Genomic DNA, 18,104 nt, shown 5'->3' with positions numbered 1-18,104 from the left:
GGCCTCTGGCTGTATTTCAGAAACAGTTGACAGAATTTGTTCATCAGTTGGATCTAGGGGGAGAGAGAAAGAAAAAGATGAAAGCAAGGTTTTGGGCCTGAGAAACTGGGTGAACAGAGGTGCCATTTACTGAGTTTGGGAAAATGTGCAGGGAAAGGGCTCAAGAGCCCTTATGGGGCCATATTCAGGGCAGAGACCTGGGAGCCCTCCAGGAAGCCTAGGGCTGGCTCGCTTGCTCACTGCTGGAGATGGAAGATGGAGAGAGAAAGTCAAGGCAATAAGCATGCTTTACTGAGTAACCGTCTGTACCAGACTCCACGCTTATCTGCCCACATCAGCTTTAGGGACCACAATATAAAGGCTGAATTTCTTAACGTGGCATCCAAGTCTGGATCCTGCAACCTCACAGATCCCATCCTGTGCTGTTTCCTAGCTCCCATCAGCACCTTTGCCCATGCTGTCCCCAATACCTGGAGAATGCTGATCCTCAGCTCAGATGTCACCTCCTATCTCCCACTTCATTTTAAGGTCTGCTTTTCTATCTCCCCCACTATATTGGGAACTCCTTGAGGGTTGAGGTGGTGCCTTGGTCCCTCTGAGGCCTTGGTGACTGAAGAAGGGCCATGTAAGGGCTCAGCTCACATTTGTGGCCTGAATGAAAAACTGTGTGGGAAGAACAGCCAGCCCTGATCCCACCCCGGTGGGTCAGAGAGGTCTGACTTCCCACACAGTTATATGTGACAATGAGGAAAACAGGGCCAAAGAGATGAAGTCAGGCTTGGAACTGGACTCAGATTGAAAGGCTGACTCCAACCCCCAAGCAGTGGGGAAGAGGGGTCAGGGAAGAGTAATTACTTACATGTGTACAGCACTTGAGAGTTTATAGCCATAGACATTATGTCATTCAACCCTGGCACAGCCTCATGACGTAGGCATTCTTATTTTCCCCTACCTGACACGTAAGGAAACTGAGGCCCAAAGAGCCAAAGTCACTTGCCCAAAGACAAAGCTAGGAAGCGGTAGCCTCAGGACTTGAACCAGGGACAGTTTGATGGTGGAGCCCTGTGCTCTCACTATCAGACTAGGCCACAGCTGGAGCTGAGAGGGAGAGTGGCCAGTTGGGTCTGGCAGCCCTTTTCCCCTCCCTACCTATTCCTGTTGGGTTTCAGCTGTTGGTAGCACGAATTGGCATTTACTAATCCCCTCGGACCATTCAAGGCCATGACAAGGCAGCCTGAGATACAAACACAGCAGAGCATTATCCATATTCCAGACTCCAAAGGTCACACTTGGGAGAGGCTTGAAAAAAATGCAAGAGAAGTGCAAAGAGAGGCCATGGGAACCTTCCTCCCCTGGAACCCCAGGAGCTCTTCAGAGGCAAGCCTCCCCACCTTGGACCTGCTGAGGGTCTACTCTGCCTCTAGAAGAAGGCAGTTTCCTCCCCGTACTCCTGCAGCCAAAATCTCCCTTGAGAAGTCTCTTGCGGGGGCTATGCCTTCTTTCCGGTTGGGCGCTGGGCCTGGACAGTTCCTGGCTGGCTGCAGCTGGGCCCTCACACCTGTCGGTCCAGCTCCCCTGCTTCACAAACACACGCCCCCGCCGAGCTCAGTGCTGCTTCCAGATGGCTGGTCACTTATGCCTTCACCCCACTTTGGGCCTTTTTCTTTCTCATTTGATTTCTTTTCCTTACCTTGTTTTCTTCCCAGGCATCTGCGTATTCTTTCCCTCCACCCCACCCCATCCCCCCCACCCATTGTTATCTTTCTCTCCCTCTCATTGGTTCTCCTTTCTCTCTGCATTGAATACATTTCTTTCTGCTCAGGTCTGTCTTTTTTACCCTGACTCCAGTCCAACCAGGTATCAATACAGCGCTAACTTTCTATTCTGTAACACTGAGTGACAAGTTTGGATAAGGTCATCTCTCCAGTCCTTACCAGCTCTGACATTCAGTTTTGAGGAAAGGCGAGAACCCGAGGGCAGGGAGATGGGGTACACAGTCAGAGAGTGGGGAAAGAAAGATTGAACCTGGAAGAACAGATTCAAATGGTATCATCCTCACTTGCTGGCTGTCTGACCTCAGCAAGGCCATCTCACCTCTCCAAGCCTCCTTCCTTCATCTATAAGATGTGATCAGTAGCTGGGCACAGTGGCTCATGCCTGTAATCCCAGCACTTTGGGGGGCCGAGGTGGGCGGATCACTTGAGGTCAGGAGTTCAAGACCAGTCAGGCTAACATGGTGAAACTCCATCTCTACTAAAAATACAAAAAATTAGCTGGATATTGGTGGTGCGCACCTGTGATCCCAGCTACTCGGGAGGCAGAGCAGGAGAATTGCTTGAACCCAGGAGGCAGAGTTGCAGTGAGCCGAGATGGTGCCACTGCACTCCAGCCTGGGTGACAGAGCGAGACTCTGTCTCCACAAAAATAAAGTCTTCAGGGAAGACCTGATAGTAACAGTGACAACATTCCAAGGAGTGAGGAATCTGTGTGAGAACTGACTTTGCTCATGGATGGGAAAGGCCTTTATGAACTATAAGGGGCAGGTCCCTACTGGCAACGGGCATTACTTAGGGGACAGTGAGGCCCAGTGGTCACCAGCAGAGGCTCTGGGGCCAGTCAGCCTGGTTAAGATTCTTGGCTCAAAACATACAAGGTGTATAACCTTGTCAAGCTGCCTAATATCTCTGTGCCTCAATTTCCCTATCAGTAAAATACAGATGAGGTAATAATAGTACTGACCTAACACCTAAGGTTATTGGGGGATTTAATGAGAGAATAAGCACGGAGCACTAGGAACAGAGAGGATCTGTCTCCTAATAAGTGTTTAGTGACCATTCCCACTGATGTTATTATTTAGAGCTAGTAGGAAGAACACTCCCTTGAGGTGGTATACTCAGGGGTGCCGGGCCACTGCAGGAACCTAAGCAAGCCATGTGGTGACCCAGACTCATCTCTTTGCAAGGCCTCAAACTCTGTGCAGGTTGTGCCCTGAAATTCAGCTTGTGTTCCTCTTGCAAAGCCGTGGGCCCAGGGGTGAGGGTTGTGCAAAGCCCAGAGGAAGCAGCACCTGGTTCTAATTGCTCCTCCCAGAGGAGGCGCCTTTTTGTAATTAGTACAAGCAGACTGTATGTCCTAGCTGAGGCACTCTCCCTGCATCTAGGCAGGAAAGTGTTACCTTGTATAACCAGGCCTGTGGTCCTCTCTGCTTGCCTGGCGGCAGTCTGCACCTTGACCCCCTGAGATACCCCAGATCCTCAATCCATCTCCAGCACTGATCTTGTCCTCAAGCATGCCAGGCCTTCCTGGTTTCACTTTAGCTTCTAGAACACAGGCCTTTGGGGGGAACACAGGCGGACAAGTCTCTGTGGCTGTGGGGATCCGTGGAAATCTTTCCAGTCCCTCAGTTTGTGCATGCGAAATGACTCCTAACCATGTTCACTCAGCCATATTTGTCCAGGCCAGCCTCCCAGCCCCAAAGTTAAGGGCCAAGAGAGGCAATAGGGGCCAGTGGTCCAAGCTGGGAGACTTCTCCATGCCAGTGGAGACTCTTACTAAGGGCAAAGTGGGATCCATGGATGAATGGAAGTGTGAGGCCTCAGCTGAGATGGGATTGGGAGGCTAGGAGGGCTGGGCCCCAAGAAAGGGGAGTCCAGGGAAATGCCCATAGCTTGGAGATGAGACTCAGGGCAAAGGGCTGCAAAATCTCTCAGGTCTTAGGCCAAGGGAGCAGTTTCAGCCTGCTGTTGCAGGGAGCAGGGCCAGACTGAAGTGGCCTCACCTTTTTAAGGATAAAGTAAGCTGGGAGACACTGTGCTGGCCTGACAATGGCACGTGGCCAAAAAAGGAGAGCAAACAAGACCCCAAAGGCCTGTGTTCCAGAAGCTAAAGTGAAACCAGGGAAGGCCTGGCATGCTTGAGGTCTAGCCAAATGTATTTAGCAACGTGAGATGAGGCCCCTGTCACTCCCTGGCATGGGGAAATTTATGGACTGAGATCCTCTCACACTGCCCTTTAGAGATTTGAAGCACGTGTCCATGATTGTGCTGAGCTGGAGGGGCTGGAGAGGGGAGAGGGATGGCTGCAGTGAAAAGCCAGTGTCCCCCAGGCCCCTCGAGGAGAAAGCCCCTCTCTGTGCCATGGAGAGAAGCAGGGGAAAGTTCCCCACAGTTTGGCCGAAAGTCATCCTGCCGATTGCTCTTTTTGACACAACCTCACTTTCTTTCCAGTCCTATATTCCTGGCTGTGTGTGAGCTATTTCCACTTGGATGTTCTGCCAACAGCTTAAACTAAACATGCTTAAAGCAGAGTTTCTCTTCCCCCACAAAGCCTCACACCTTCCCAAGGCCTCCAGCCTCACTGCTGACACCCGAACAGTCCAGGGCCAGGCCTGCTTGCTGCTTCTCTTTCTCCTCTACACCAGCACCTCTCTCCCTCCCTGCCTTTGAACCCCGGGCTTCTCCCTGGGTAAAGTTTTCAGAGTCATCTTTGCTGCTGCCCTCTCCCAACTGCACCTCATCCCTGGAGATTGCTGCCCCAGCCCCTAACTGGACTCCTCCCTCAAGAGTTCTCCCTAGATCTGGGCCACGCATCCATTCTGGCCATACGTGTTGACTATTTACTGCAATGAGTGTGGTGAACCATCCATTCTAGAAGAAAGAAAAGCATAGACACCAATAACAGGGGGGCACCGATAACAGGGTAGCCTAGTGGGGGATGTTTGGCCTCAGGAGTGAGCCAGACCTGGCTGTGAATCCCAGCTCTGCCACTTAACCCTTTGTGTCATCTTAGGCTTGTTTCCCCTCTCTGTGCCTCGATGCCCTTCTTCCTAAAATGGGGATGATAGCATTGACTGGCTAGGGTTCTTATGAAGTTGAATGCCAGAAGGGGACACAGAGAAGGGACATACACTGGAATGACATCCCTGAAGGCTGGAGTGGGCCGAGCTGTGAAGATGGCCCCTAAGGATTCAAGAGGCCGGGTGGCCTGAGTTGTTTGTGTATTTGCGGTTTTCCCATTATGCATAAATAACAGGAAATCAAGTAGGGAATCAATTCAACTAGACCCAATTCTTGGCCCTTTCCAAACTTCCCCCACCCCATGTGTAAACAGGAAACCAGGGCTAGAATCTACGAAGCTGATCGGGGTGCCCAAGGATGCCCTGTGATCGCTCTGCTCTCTTCTCAATTTTCTATTTCTCCAGGCCCATTCCCCTAGTAACTGATCTTGTTCCCCTTCTTCTTCAATTCATCTTCTCTTCTCTTCTTTTCTTCTTCTTCCCTTTTTTTTTTTAAACACAGAAGCAAAAGTGAGTGCCTGTCCAAGCCTGTTGGCCTGGGTCAGAGGAATGCGGCCACTCCCTCCACGGAGAGCCGCCAGGCCCAGGCGCTCACTCAGGCTGGCAGGGGCAGGCGCAGAGCCGCCCAGGCGCTCACTCAGGCTGGCAGGGGCAGGCGCAGAGCCGGGAAGGATCCAGCACCTTGCTCCGAGGGGCTGGAAAGCACTACAGACGTTAGCTCATCACTCCCTGGCAGAGGCTGACCCATCTGCTATTCTCACTAGCATCTTCCAGATGGGGAAATGGAGGCACAGGCATACTCACAGTGGTTGCAGACTCACAGGATCCTAAGGGGGCTTCTGGGCAGAGTCTCCACATGGAGCAAGAGGAGAACTTCCCCTAAAACTGTGGTCCTGGCTGAAGTATCTAAAGGGGACACTGGGAAATAACAGGGGTCGGGGGGGGGCAGTTAGGACCCACCATCTCCTGGCAACCCACACGTGACAGGGGCCCCAAAGAGTTGCAGCTTCACTCGATAGCCCATCAGGAAAGACTAGCCACTCTTACTGAGAAGAATTTGCAGCACACAATACCTCTGGAGTAAGAGGCAACTGAGATGAAGTTTGCACGGCCAGACACCAGAGGGTTAACTAGGATGCAGTTGGGTTGATTATTATGTTTTCCTCCTAGTGCTTTTCTGTTATCTGCAAATTCTGTGCAGTGAACAATTACACTTATAATCAGACAAAGTGTTAATTACTTTTAATTATTTTAAAGAGCAGCAGCAACTGGGATATGTAGAAGAGCCTTGGGCTCTTGGAATTGGAACTAGAGTATGGAGACCCAGTCTCGCCTCCCAGTTGTGTGATAGGTCCAGTGACTTCACCTCTTTGAATCTCAATTTTCTATAAAATGGAGATAACTGACCCCACAGGGGTAGCATAAGATTAAAAGAGATAATGTATGTGAAAAATAGTTGTAAAAAATTTATTATGGAAATTAAAAAACATATACATGAGTAAAGAACACATTATAGGCCAGCGCGGTGGCTCACACTTGTAATCGCAGCACTTTGGGCGGCCGAGGCAGACTGATCACTTGAGCTCAGGAGTTCAAGAACTGGGCAACATCACGAAACCCCATCTCTACAAAAAAAAATACAAAAAATGCAAAAACTCAAACAATTAGCTGGGCATGGTGGCACGTGCATGTAGTCCCAGCTACTCTGGAGGCTAAGGTGGGAGAATTGTTTGAGCCCAGGAGGCGGAGGTGGCAGTGAGCCAAGATTGCGCCTCTATACTCCAGCCTGGGTGCCAGAGTGAGACCCTGTCTCAAAACAAACAAACAAATAAACAAAAACACATTATAATGAAGCCATCTTCAACAATTATCATCTTATTTAATCTATACCCCCTGTCCACTTTCCCCCCACCCTCAACTGGAATGTTTTAAAGCAAATCCCAGACATGCTCTTTTTTCCATAAAATCTTCATTACCGAAGTACTTTATACTTTTTTAAAAAATTAATACATGATGACTGTAGAAAATTTGGCATATGAAGAAATCATGTATGAAGGAGAAAACAAAAATCACTAATAACCTCACCACCCAGAGACTACCACATTTTGGAGTAGTTTATTATTTTTTTCTATATACATATTCGTTTTTAACAAAAGTGGGATCATATTGTATATGTTATTTTTAGGTACATTTTATTTTAATTGTAAAAATAGTAAAAGCAGATTACAGAAAATAGAGAGGAAATTACCCATAATTCCTTACCACCTAATATAAAAACTGTTAATATTTTAGTATACTTCCTTCTCATTTTTTTCAATTTACATTCATACTCTTAACCCAAGTGGGATCCCTCTGATTATGTACTTTTCAAATTATGAATCTGTTTTAATTGTAAGAAAGTAATATAATCATATTGCAGAAAAATAAAGAAAAGCAAAATAAAAATATTATCCATAATTCCACTACTCAATTATAATCACTGTTAACAATTTTTGGTGTTAACAGTGATTATAATTGAGTAGTGAGATTATGGATATTTTTTCTATGCACGTATATTTTAACAAAAGTGGGAACATAATATTTATGGAGTTTATTAACTATAAATTCATATTTACTTATAAGAATAATATTGCATAATATGGGGAAAAGAGAAAAAAATCACTCATAATCCCACCACTCTACTGGCACTGTTATCATTTTGGTATTTTCCAGACTTTCGCTTTCTGTACATATTCATACATGATTGGAAACATAGTGAGTATTTAATTTTGTTCTCTTTGTGCCCTTTGCAGCTTGGCATCATATTTATGCAACTTTGTACCCAGCATTTTTTATTTCATATTTTGTTATGAATATTTTCCTATGAATAAGAGTTTTCAAAATCAGGATTTTGTGTGTGTGTGTTTGTGTGTGTGTGTGTGTGTGTGTGTGTGTGTCAAGGTACCAAGGGACACCTCCCTTACCAAGACATTTAGGTTCCTTTTCATTTTTCACTATTATTAACAATTCTGCTGTAAATATTCTTGAATAAAAACTTGTGCTTTTAAAGTTTTTTCTACACACGTATTGAGTATATGTTTCTGGAGACCACTCTGTAAGTTTATAGGCTGACCTGTAAAAAGTGGTCACCTTTTTTTGGTCCCAAATTTACTCCTGTCATATGGCTCAGGGAGTCCTTGGTTCTGGAGGGTGGGATTTTAAGAAGAAATCTGCATTTTTCTCTCTTTCTCTCCTCCCTGAGTGTATAGACCTCCTTCATCCCCTCTCAGTCTGATTTTAAAATTAATCATTCAGCAAGTATTACTGAACCTGAAGTATGTGAGCTGAGGCAGGGACGGGAGGCAAAAGGAAAATAATCAGAAGGTCCAGTACGATAACAGCATTTATTGGCCATTTACTACACTGCGGGCACCAACTAGGCTAAGCAACCCCCACAGAGTAGGTACCATTGTTATCCCCATTTAACAGATGGGAAAACGGAAGACCAAAGCATGAAGCCATTGGCCTAAGACTTCGCGGCTAACAAATGGCAAAGTAGGAATTTAAACCTAGGCCTACTGACCCCTGAACCTGTACTCTAGACAGCCTCCTTACCCTCCTAGGCAGCGGGGATTAGGGCTGAGGGTAAAAACTTTGCAGCCAGCCTGACCCAGATTCAAACACTCAGCCACGTGGCTATGTGAACTTGGGCAATTCCCCGAGGCTCTGTTTCACCTTTGGTAAACCCTACCTCAAAGGGCTGTCCTGGGAATTAAATGAGATGACGGATGGGGAACATGCCAGGCCCAGTGCTGGCGCACAGAGGTTCTCGGTAGGTGACCATCCCTGTCCTCTCCTCGCTTCGCAAGCTCGCGGTCTAGTTGCCAAGTTGGAGATAAGAGTTCAGCGGAGAGCTCTGAGCTCTACTGGAGCCAACGGGGAAGTCAGTGATCAGAGCATTTTTGCCGAGAAATGCAAATGTCTCCTTTGCTCCCTCTCAGCCTCTGCAACTAACCTCCTCTCCCATCTCCCCAAAAAGGAAAGGGGTGGCTTTTGTGCTTCAAAGCTGAGTGCTTGAAGCCCCTCTCTTTCCTGCTCCCCAGGAGGTAAGCAGTGGAGATGACAGGAAGTCACCAGGGGGGAGACCCTTTCTGGCATGTGGGCACAGAGAAATGTGGTGGAGGGCGCTCCTTTTTCTGCCCTTCAATGGTCCGGATGGGGGAGGGGGCTGGCTGTTGAGCAACTGCTCCGGAGACACTCCAGAAGCCGAGATGAACATATGCCTCTTTCTAACAATTGGCCTGGGAGCCATCCAATAGATGGAGGGCGGATCCACACCTCCCGGATCCGGAGCCTGCAGCGGAGAAGCTGCCGCTGTTGCCAGACCCGCTCCCGAGCCAAGCCGGGGCTGACGGGGAGGGTGGGTCAGGGGTTCAAATTAGTAACACGCAATTCGAAAGCCTAGAGTCGCTCATTCTCCACCACTTAGTTTTCGCAGAAACATTTTTTTTTCAACCCAGGCAAACACCAAGAGAACTTGAGGGTGTATTTCACACGCGGTTTGCAGTAAGGTTTTAGGGTGCCGACAGATCCCGCCTTTTATCAGAGGGAGACTAGGCAGGGCCCACAATCTGGCAAGCAAAGTGAGAAAGTGCAGCGAAGATGTGTGGGGTGTGGATGCTACCGGGGTTTGTGTTGGGACAGGGTAGGTGAAAAGACTGGAGCTGTGCAAGGCAGCCTTGAGGTCTGGGGAATGGGTTTACCTGGCGACCAAGGCACTCGCCCAAGCTTCCTCCAGATGCCGAGGAAGGGCCTTGATCCGTCTCTCCATTTGCTTCTCATCTTTGTGTCAGTAAGCCGGTCAGTCCGTCAACAAACAGAACTTTGTTAAAAGAGCAAATGCAGGGCACTTGGGGCTACTAAAAAAAGAAAAAGAAAAGAAAAAGAGACCTTCAGGTCTTCAAATCCAATTAAGAAGACAGAACACATACATAGTGAAAATGACTTCGTGACATTCCTTCCCCCCCTTTTTAACATCAGGACCTTTTCTTAAAGAGTATGTTTTATAAACAGTGTAAACTGAGTAGTTGTTGCTGAAAGGCAGCAAAAAAAGAGCGGCGGGGCCGGGGGGGAGGGGTGGGGGGCGGTGACAGAGGGGTAATCCTGATGGCCTTCATGTAAGAGGTAAGGTGGGAATTTCTTGGCCACAAAGAATTCGAATTGAGATGAAGGAGAAGACCCAGACCTCTTTCCAGTAAGGATTTGTAAGACAACATCTCTACCTAAGAAAGACGAACTCCAAATGCAAAACGTTATTCTTGCTAGACGGGAATGACTATGTAGTTATAATAAAACAACCTGGCATCGTGGGAAGGCAGGAGGAATCTCCGCGAACTCTGGGGCAAGCTCTTCGCACCCCGTTGCCTACTGTTGGCTTTTCGGCGAGCCTAGTGAGCTGCACCTGGCCCCACGTCCGGGAGAGTAGCATTATCTCGGGGTCGCATCCTGCCAGCCTCCTGCCCTGGATGACCACAGAACAGAAACCCTCGAACCCAACCCCAGCTCAGAACTTCTAGGAGAGCCACCGCTGCCATATAGGCCCTCCATGCGACTCTGCCCAGAATCTGGCGACTTTAAGAGGAAAAGGAGCCCCCAGCCTCAGCTCTTCAACGAATGAGATAGTACAGTCCCCCAAAAGGCAGACAGGCTCCAAGAAAGCCCTGCAGAAAACTAATGACCATTCCCCCGTCCCGTGTGCGCCCCTCTCTTCCAGGTCACTCCTTGAGCCCACAGCCCTCTCCCAAAACCCCTGAAGCCCGTTTTGGCCCCCGACTAGATTTAGGTCAGAAAACAGACACTAACGGCTCTCCTTTGCCTCAGTGAAATTACTAAGTGGAATTTATTGGGCAAGTCCACGCAGGGCGGTGGGGAGAGCCGGTGTCCGGGGCCCTGGCCCCCGACAGCTTTAGAAGCCGGGCACTGGCCAGGGCTCCGGACGAGGGCTGCCCATAGCCCGGACTCGCCAGCCCCACCCCGGGAGCCTTGGCCGGTCCACAGGGCTGCCGGACCCGCGTGGCCGCGTGGACTCCGTTCCCCAGCCGGCCCTTCGCTTTCACACGATCCGCGGTGACTGCACCAGCTCGAGCGCCTTTAAAGGGCCACACACGCCAGCCGCTACTATAAAAATGTGCCCGGCGGCACAGCTGCAGAAGGGGCACCGCCGAGCTACCGAGAGGAAGCTCGCTCTGCCCGGCTGCCCTCTTGTAGTCCGCCGGCGAGGGGCAGTTCCCGGTGAGGAGGAAGGGAGCAGCGGACGGCACAGCACCCGCGCGGGCCCTCCGTGAGTATCCAGTTCAGATTTTGCCACCAACTCGCCCACGAGCCAGGACATGTGCTAATAATGCCCTAAGCCGGTTATAAAGACGTGGAAATTGAGGGGAGAAAAAAAAGGGAAAAAAAGGGTCTGTCCTTCCTGGGATTCCTAGCCGAGGCCAGTCTGCTGCTGTGTGCGTGTGCGTCAGGGCTCTCCGGGCGGCAATGGGGGCTTGAGAGCCGGGTCCCCAGCGCCGGGAAGGGAGCGCGGTGGCCGCCACCGCCACCGCCACCGCCCCGGAGTCCGGCGCCGAAGCTGCGGGCGGGCGGGCGGGCACCAGCTCGGTCCGGGGCTGCTTGGCGCGGCACTGTGCGGTGCAGCGGCGGCGCGGCGCGGCGCGGCGCGGTGCGGTGCGGGCTTTTCCCAGGCGCCCCGGGGTCGGGTGGCCACCAGCGCGGCCGCGGGCGCTGAGCGCGACCGGTTCGCGGCAGCAGTGGCGGCGGCGTGCGTGCCAGGGGCTGGGGGCTCCGCCGCCTCTCCTGCGGCTCACCGAGCTCCGCGCTTCCCTCTCTCCAAGGCAGGCGGCTTCTCAGAGGTAAGCCGGGCCGCCGGGCTGGGCGCCGGGCTGGGCAGCGGGGCCGAGGACTCCCGTGGAGCGGGTGTGGGGAGTGGGCGGCCACCAGGCGGGCCGGAGGGTTCTGGGGAGACTTGTTTTCTGTTGGAAAGCTGCTCTGCTGGGGGCAAGGGGCCGCCCGCCCGCCCGCCCGCCAGCGCTCGGGTTCGCTCGCCAGCGCGCCCCCCTGCCGGCCAGCGGGGCCGGGTGCCCGCTTCTCCCGGGGAGACGGCAGCACCTTTTCTCCCCGCGCCCGCGCTTTCTCCAGCTTGGCTTCCACCGACTTTGCTAATCTCCCAGACCGCATCTGGACGCTCTGGCTCCAGAGCTGCACAAAGCTCAGATTTACTTCGGGAAATTGAGGCAAGAGGGGCTTTTCGGGCCGAGTTCAGCGGAATTGCGGGATGGAAGTTAGCGAATTTGGGCAACTTGCCTCTACTGCCCAGTCGACCTCAGCTCTCCCCTCCCCCGACACACGCCCACACACACACACCCACGCGCACACCCCTCTCCCTATAAACGCGGGCTGGCGAGCCGCGCGCCGAGTCCCTGCTTCGCAGAGCACCGGACTTGGAGTCAGAGAGACCTGGCTGCGAATCCCGGCTCCGCCACTTTCTAGCGCTGTGACCTTGGGCAAGTTACCGCACCTCTCCGAGCCTCTCTCACTCTTCTCCTAGCGGGGTTTTAGCACTGACCGCAGGCGGCTTGGCTAGGGGGTAGGCTCAGCCTGCTGCCGCGTCGGATGCTCAGCGGGCGCTCAGTAAGTGTTGATCAGGCGCGGGAGTGGCCGCCGCCGGCGCCGGAGTGCGGACTCGCCGCGGAGGCCGACACCCCGTGCCCCTTCCTGCCTGTCCATCCTGTCTCTACGATCAGTTCCTGATACAGCACTTGCGGGAACGGACGCTCAGGTCCCCGGTGGCCTGGGTGCTCGCGCCCGCCGTGCAAGGGATGCTCCCGGCCGCCCCCGGTTCCGCGGCTCCATCTGGGATGCGGCGAGGAGGGCAGCCGAGCTGTCCGCAAACAACGGGCCTTTAGTTTTCAGGTGGCGAAACTGACTGGTCTGGTTAGAGCGCGTCCAAGCCAAGCCGCAGTGCTGTTTGGATTTTTAAATTTCTCCTTCTGAGTGAGAAAATAGCAATCGAGATGGAACCATCCGGTTGGTGCCATTTTAACTTTTGGTCCCCCAACAGGTTAAAGATGAGGCCCCCACCTGCCTCTCCTCTTTTCCCTCTCCCCTTTCCTCCCCTGTCTAGGCGGGAGGGGGCTGCTCACCCAAGGGAAGGCCTGAAGCGAAGAGCGGGCAGCGGGACTGGGAACTGGTGGCCGGGGGCCGCCAGGCATCAGCCGGCGAGGAGGCACTTGTTGCTCTAGGTTTCCCAGCCGCCTGTCGCAGCCGTTTCGCAGTGGTCAGCTCGCGGCTTGGAGAGCGGGCTGGGACGTTTCCGCGTGGCCAAGTTTTGCCCACGAACGGGCTAGAGGGTGGTGGAGGAGGGCAGAAAGCCGGGGAAGCAGAGCCAGGGATGCCGATGGAAATGCGATTGCTTCTTCAGACGCATTCAACAACACTTACTGAGCGCCTATGGAGCACAGACCCAGGCTGGGGTCAGGGTGGGTGGTGGGTCAGTAATGGAAGGCAGAAGATCTGAATGGACACAGGGTGTCTTCTGGGGGAGCTCCCAGATTGAAGAGGGAGGCGCAGTAAAATGGTCTTCCCCCACGAACTGATATCAGAATAGAGATAGTTTTTTTGCTCGTTCTCTCTTTTGATTTTTCTAATGTTTCTCTTTTGGTTTTGCTGTTGTTGCTGCTGCTCCTGTTGTTTTTTCTTCGTTTTGTACATTCGGGTACCAAGCGGCAAAAAGGAGAGGAAAGGCTGGATAGGAACGGGAAAAGATGGACAGGGCCCCCAGACATTTTTCTTAGGACAGGAAAATTGTCTGATACTGATTGTGCTAGGGCTCTTGAAGACGACGTGTGTTAGACTCCTTGTCTGGTGATCACTTGCTTTTGAAATATTTTTCTATGGTTGCCTCAGAGAAGGAGCAGGGCTTCAATCAAGCAATGATGCGGAACCCAACAGCTGATATTTTTTCCTCATGTTTTAAAAAAAATGTTTACCCCTTTCTCTATTTTTCCCTCCCCCACCCGCCATCCACCCAAGTAAGCAATACAAAGATGATACAGAGAGGTAGTAAGTGGCCACTTTCTAGAAGTGTCTGAGCAGATTCTTAATGACCGCTGCGGAGTGGAGAGTGTCATGGAGAATTCTAGCCTCCTTGGAAAGATTAGAGACTCTTTTTAAGGTCCTCAAGATTCTTTGGACCAAGAGGTATTTATAAATATGAAATTCTACATCTCTAATTGATCATGAAAGCTAGAATATATGGGGCTTTTTTTTTTTTTAAGAGATAGGGTCCTGCTATGTTGCCCAGCCTGGTATCAAACTCCAGGGCTCAGGTGATCCTCCCACCTCAGCTTCCTGAGTAGCTGAGACTATAGGAGGGTGCTACTGTGCCTAGCTATGGGACATTTTTTCTTCTTTGTAAACAGGCCTCTAGGAAAATAAGTTGAGATTTTCAGAGGTTTGTTTATTTTCTGGTTTGGAGGTATTCTTTTGCCCTCATTCCCTTATCCTTTGGCACTTGAGCCAGGGAATCACTTCTTTGGAAGCCTTTTGAATCCAGCTAGGTATGATGACTTAGCCAGTGGTCTGGTGAGGCATGTGACCATAGGGGTGCTAGATTCTGCTCCCAGAACCGCTGCTACCTGACTAAAAAGCCATTGAATCTCTGTGCCTCACTTGTCACTATAGATGGGAATGGCTGGACTCAGGTTTCTTGGGTAGGCATCCTAGGAAAGCCCAATGCTGGGGCTGTCTTGGAGGGGGCTTGAGACATGGAGGAAAGTGAGACATTCCTAGCTTCTCTGGCTCCAGCTGCCTCAGAGCCCCCAGACCACCCTAATCAGCCTGGCTTCTCACAGGCATGCCCAAGGCCATGCTTTGGAGCTCCATGACATTTGCACTAGAGACTTGTTCTTTCCCTGTGCTGCAACCTCTAGCTTTCTAGGTCTTCCTTGCCCTGACTTCTCACATTCTCCCAGTCCCAGTGGAGGCCCCAACTCTCCAGCCTGGATGCTAGTAGCACATTGAGACAATATGTTGCTTACTCAGGGACATTCCTGTCCTCTGAACCAAGAACAGTGCCACCCTCACCCCCACACATACACCTTGGGACTGTGAAGTCACTTGCATGAGGAAGCAGTGTGTCCCATCTTGGTGATATGGGTAGGTGGCTGCCTGGGCAGTACCTGGCCGAATCAAGCACCTTTCCTGCCTCAGGCAAAAGTTCCAGCTTGATCTCCTCCCTGTGCTCGGGTGATCTCTGGTTTTGGCTCTAACTCAGTCACCATCCTTGCCTCGTAGCTGCGTGGCATTGCCCTGCTTCGGGCTTTGCTAGTGTTTTGCTGGTCAGTGAAGCCTTTTGCCCTTACCACTGCTTCTTCCTCACTTGCAGCACAACAGCTCCAGCTGGCAGCATCGCTTCCCGCCAATTTATCCAACTTCTGCCAAGGCTCTGAAATGCCAACAACGTCGAGGCCTGCACTTGATGTCAAGGGTGGCACCTCACCTGCGAAGGAGGTAATTTTTGCCATTTTACACATGAGTCAGGGAAAGACAAATTTTCCGGGGTCATGGGCCAGGCCCTCCTAGGTGCATTACCCAGTGTCCTTGAGCAGAGAGGAGACAACAGGACTATCTCTGGGGAGAATGAGAACAGCTTCTGCCTAAATTGTGGTTGGATTGAACCCACTAGGGGTGTTGAAAGATGGTGGGGAAGGGAGCAGAGAAATCGAGTTGGAGCAAAACCACTCTGTTGAAGAGACTCAAGTGAGGCTGAGAAGAGGGACAAGAGATGCCCTTTTTAGGATGGTGAGGTGGAGGCTATGGGGAAGGAGCTGAAAGCATTGAACCCACTTAGGATGGCAGGTGCTCCAGCACTATAACTGGGCTCTGGCCTCAGTGCTCAGAGCCATGGCAGCAAAAGGATGCTTGAGGTAGGAGCCTAATTTTCAAGGGGGTCTTCTTGCTACCTCTCCACCTCTAGTCCCAAATGAAGTGCAGGTAGGAACCTTCTAAATCTGCTGAATATGAAGGACAAGCCAGGAGCAGGGTTACTATGGTGTGCTTTTCTCTGTCTTCTAGGATGCCAACCAAGAGATGAGCTCCGTGGCCTACTCCAACCTTGCGGTGAAAGATCGCAAAGCAGTGGCCATTCTGCACTACCCTGGGGTAGCCTCAAATGGAACCAAGGCCAGTGGGGCTCCCACTAGTTCCTCGGGATCTCCAATAGGCTCTCCTACCACCACCCCTCCCACTAAACCCCCATCCTTCAACCTGCACCCCGCCCCTCACTTGCTGGCTAGTATGCAGCTGCAGAAACTTAATAGCCAGTATCAGGGGATGGCTGCTGCCACTCCGGGCCAACCCGGGGAGGCAGGGCCCCTGCAAAACTGGGACTTTGGGGCCCAGGTGGGAGGGGCAGAATCACTCTCTCCTTCTGCTGGTGCCCAGAGCCCTGCTATCATCGATTCGGACCCAGTGGATGAGGAAGTGCTGATGTCGCTGGTGGTGGAACTGGGGTTGGACCGAGCCAATGAGCTTCCGGAGCTGTGGCTGGGGCAGAATGAGTTTGACTTCACTGCGGACTTTCCATCTAGCTGCTAATGCCAAGTGTCCCTAAAGATGGAGGAATAAAGCCACCAATTCTGTTGTAAATAAAAATAAAGTTACTTACAAAGAGATGGGCCAACTAGAGGTGTTCTTCATTGAGATCTAATGATGTGTAATATGGTCCGATGTCCCTTTAGCAATTCTGAGGCCCATGGCGGGGTTGTGAGTGGCTAGCTGGGAAGGAGCTGGACGGGATGGAAGGAGAAGGGAGGGTGAAGGGGGCTGTTCACTGAATTCCTGCTGCCAGCACCACTGTGGCTATCTCCTCAGGAGTACCTGGTCTCATTGCCCTAAGACTCCAGGAACACCATGGCCTACAGGGGCTGGTTGGGGGCTTTCTTGGAAGAGAGACTGATCAGACGTTTTTGCAGCCTCCTTGCTACATGCACATCCAAGTCTAAAGGCACATCCCTGGCCATGTGGCACACACTTCACCAACTGTAAAAGCCACCCCCACCCACTCTCTAGCCCCAATCCAACTGACCCATGAAGGCCTTTCCTTTGCCCTCTTGCCCATGTGCAATAGATAGATAGGGCTGAAGAAGGATCCTGTGACCTGGGAGCTCAGATTTCTCTGGAAAATTGCAAAAGCAACAGACTCCCATCATTAAACTGGAGTTTGAGGTGCCTTCTCTAGGTTCCTCACATAGCTGCTCAGTCCTCCCAGCCTGGGACACTCTGAGCTGGTCTTGAGTGTCCCTAACTCCTACCTTCCTGGCCCCCCCTGTTTGAGCTGGCCTCTCCATCTTAGAGATACAGATCAGGACTAGGCTTGACAAGTTCAACATTTGGCGATCTATCCCTTGCCTTTCGATTAACTGCTGAGGAAGCAGTGGCTTCAGAAGCATGCCAAGTGACAAGGCAGTGGCACTGCACTGGATCCTGGCCTTGTGATACACTGATAAAGCCTTGTCCTCATGTTGATACAACCCAATGTCCTGGACACTCTGTCCGTGTTTCAGACTCCCAGACAGCCTTCTTCCTTGAATGCTGAAAATGACTCTAATCAGCCTCTCAGGACTAGCATCAGGCCTGCCCCCTAGCAAGCACTTTCAAAAGAGTGTGCTAGCAGGGGCGTTGATTGGATTCAGCACTCCCTGAGCACCTGCTCTGGGCCAGGCACTTTGCTAGACACTGGGAGCATGAATTAGATGAAGTTTACCTTTGAGGGAGTTCCTTATCTCAGAAGGAGAAAGACAGGCACAAACAAATTATAACAAAACAGCATTTCCTAGAACAGAGGGGGAAGGTGCTATTCAATCCCAGAAAAGGAAACAGCTCCATCTGCCTGGGAAGTCTGGGGAAGGCTCCTTGTATTGAACTGCTTTATTTGTTTTCATATTTCACAAGTAATAAATCCATGATCCAATCTCCTTGTAAAAAGTAGAAGCTTTGCAGATAAGGCTAAAGTACCCTTTGACCAAATCTCTCCCTCAATCCTGATTGCCTCTGGTTCTCCACAGAGGTAGCAACTGTTTATCTGTTTGTGGTGCATCCTTGCTGGCCTTGCTCTCTGTCCTTACATAAAGGTATATCCACCCAAAGAAAGTTTTGGCTTTCGAAATAAGACTTGAATCAGCCAAGGGAAGAATGAGTGAGGGGAACAGCTGTTAAACAGGCACAGGTGCATGAGAGGGGTGACAGTGGCTGAAAACCAGGAGTTCAGCATGCA

General features: G+C 51.3%; 1 protein-coding gene and 1 long non-coding RNA gene across 5 annotated transcripts; one reads left to right on the top strand and one right to left on the bottom strand.

The window, feature by feature from the left end:
- Positions 1-6,249: 6,249 nt before the first annotated feature.
- On the bottom strand, positions 6,250-10,715 carry LOC129052954 (uncharacterized). The gene is made up of 3 exons (XR_008518099.1): positions 10,133-10,715; positions 9,538-9,693; positions 6,250-6,420 (listed from the first exon to the last, which is right to left on the bottom strand). It is a non-coding gene; the product is annotated as an uncharacterized LOC129052954 (long non-coding RNA).
- Positions 10,716-10,964: 249 nt separating this feature from the next.
- Positions 10,965-16,501, top strand: CITED1 (Cbp/p300 interacting transactivator with Glu/Asp rich carboxy-terminal domain 1). 4 transcript variants are annotated; one of them, XM_009234981.4, is made up of 3 exons: positions 10,965-11,114; positions 15,216-15,340; positions 15,905-16,501. In XM_009234981.4, exons 2-3 carry the CDS (start codon positions 15,281-15,283, stop codon positions 16,424-16,426), a joined length of 582 nt encoding a protein of 193 aa, XP_009233256.1. In that variant the 5' UTR covers positions 10,965-11,114; positions 15,216-15,280; the 3' UTR covers positions 16,427-16,501. The 4 variants fall into 4 exon arrangements, with proteins under 4 accessions (XP_009233256.1, XP_024096408.1, XP_002831844.2 ...); XM_024240640.3 differs by lacking the exon at positions 10,965-11,114 and adding an exon at positions 11,537-11,682; XM_002831798.5 differs by lacking the exon at positions 10,965-11,114 and adding an exon at positions 11,984-12,333.
- The last annotated feature ends 1,603 nt before the right edge of the window (positions 16,502-18,104 follow it).

Source organism: Pongo abelii, chromosome X (genome assembly GCF_028885655.2).
Source record: "Pongo abelii isolate AG06213 chromosome X, NHGRI_mPonAbe1-v2.0_pri, whole genome shotgun sequence".
Classification (NCBI taxonomy): Eukaryota; Metazoa; Chordata; class Mammalia; order Primates; family Hominidae; genus Pongo; species Pongo abelii.
The sequence above is the reverse complement of the archived record's forward strand: the minus strand, read 5'-3'. Positions and strand labels throughout refer to the sequence as shown.

What these genes read in the sequence shown, in the direction of transcription:
- CITED1 (XM_002831798.5), top strand. Translation starts at nt 12,105, where the DNA reads ATGGAAGTTAGCGAATTTGGGCAACTTGCCTCTACTGCCCAGTCGACC. An exon ending in TTCTAGCGCTGTGACCTTGG is followed by an intron (nt 12,334 to 15,215) that starts GCAAGTTACCGC and finishes CCTCACTTGCAG; the next exon opens with CACAACAGCTCCAGCTGGCA. An exon ending in GCACCTCACCTGCGAAGGAG is followed by an intron (nt 15,341 to 15,904) that starts GTAATTTTTGCC and finishes TCTGTCTTCTAG; the next exon opens with GATGCCAACCAAGAGATGAG.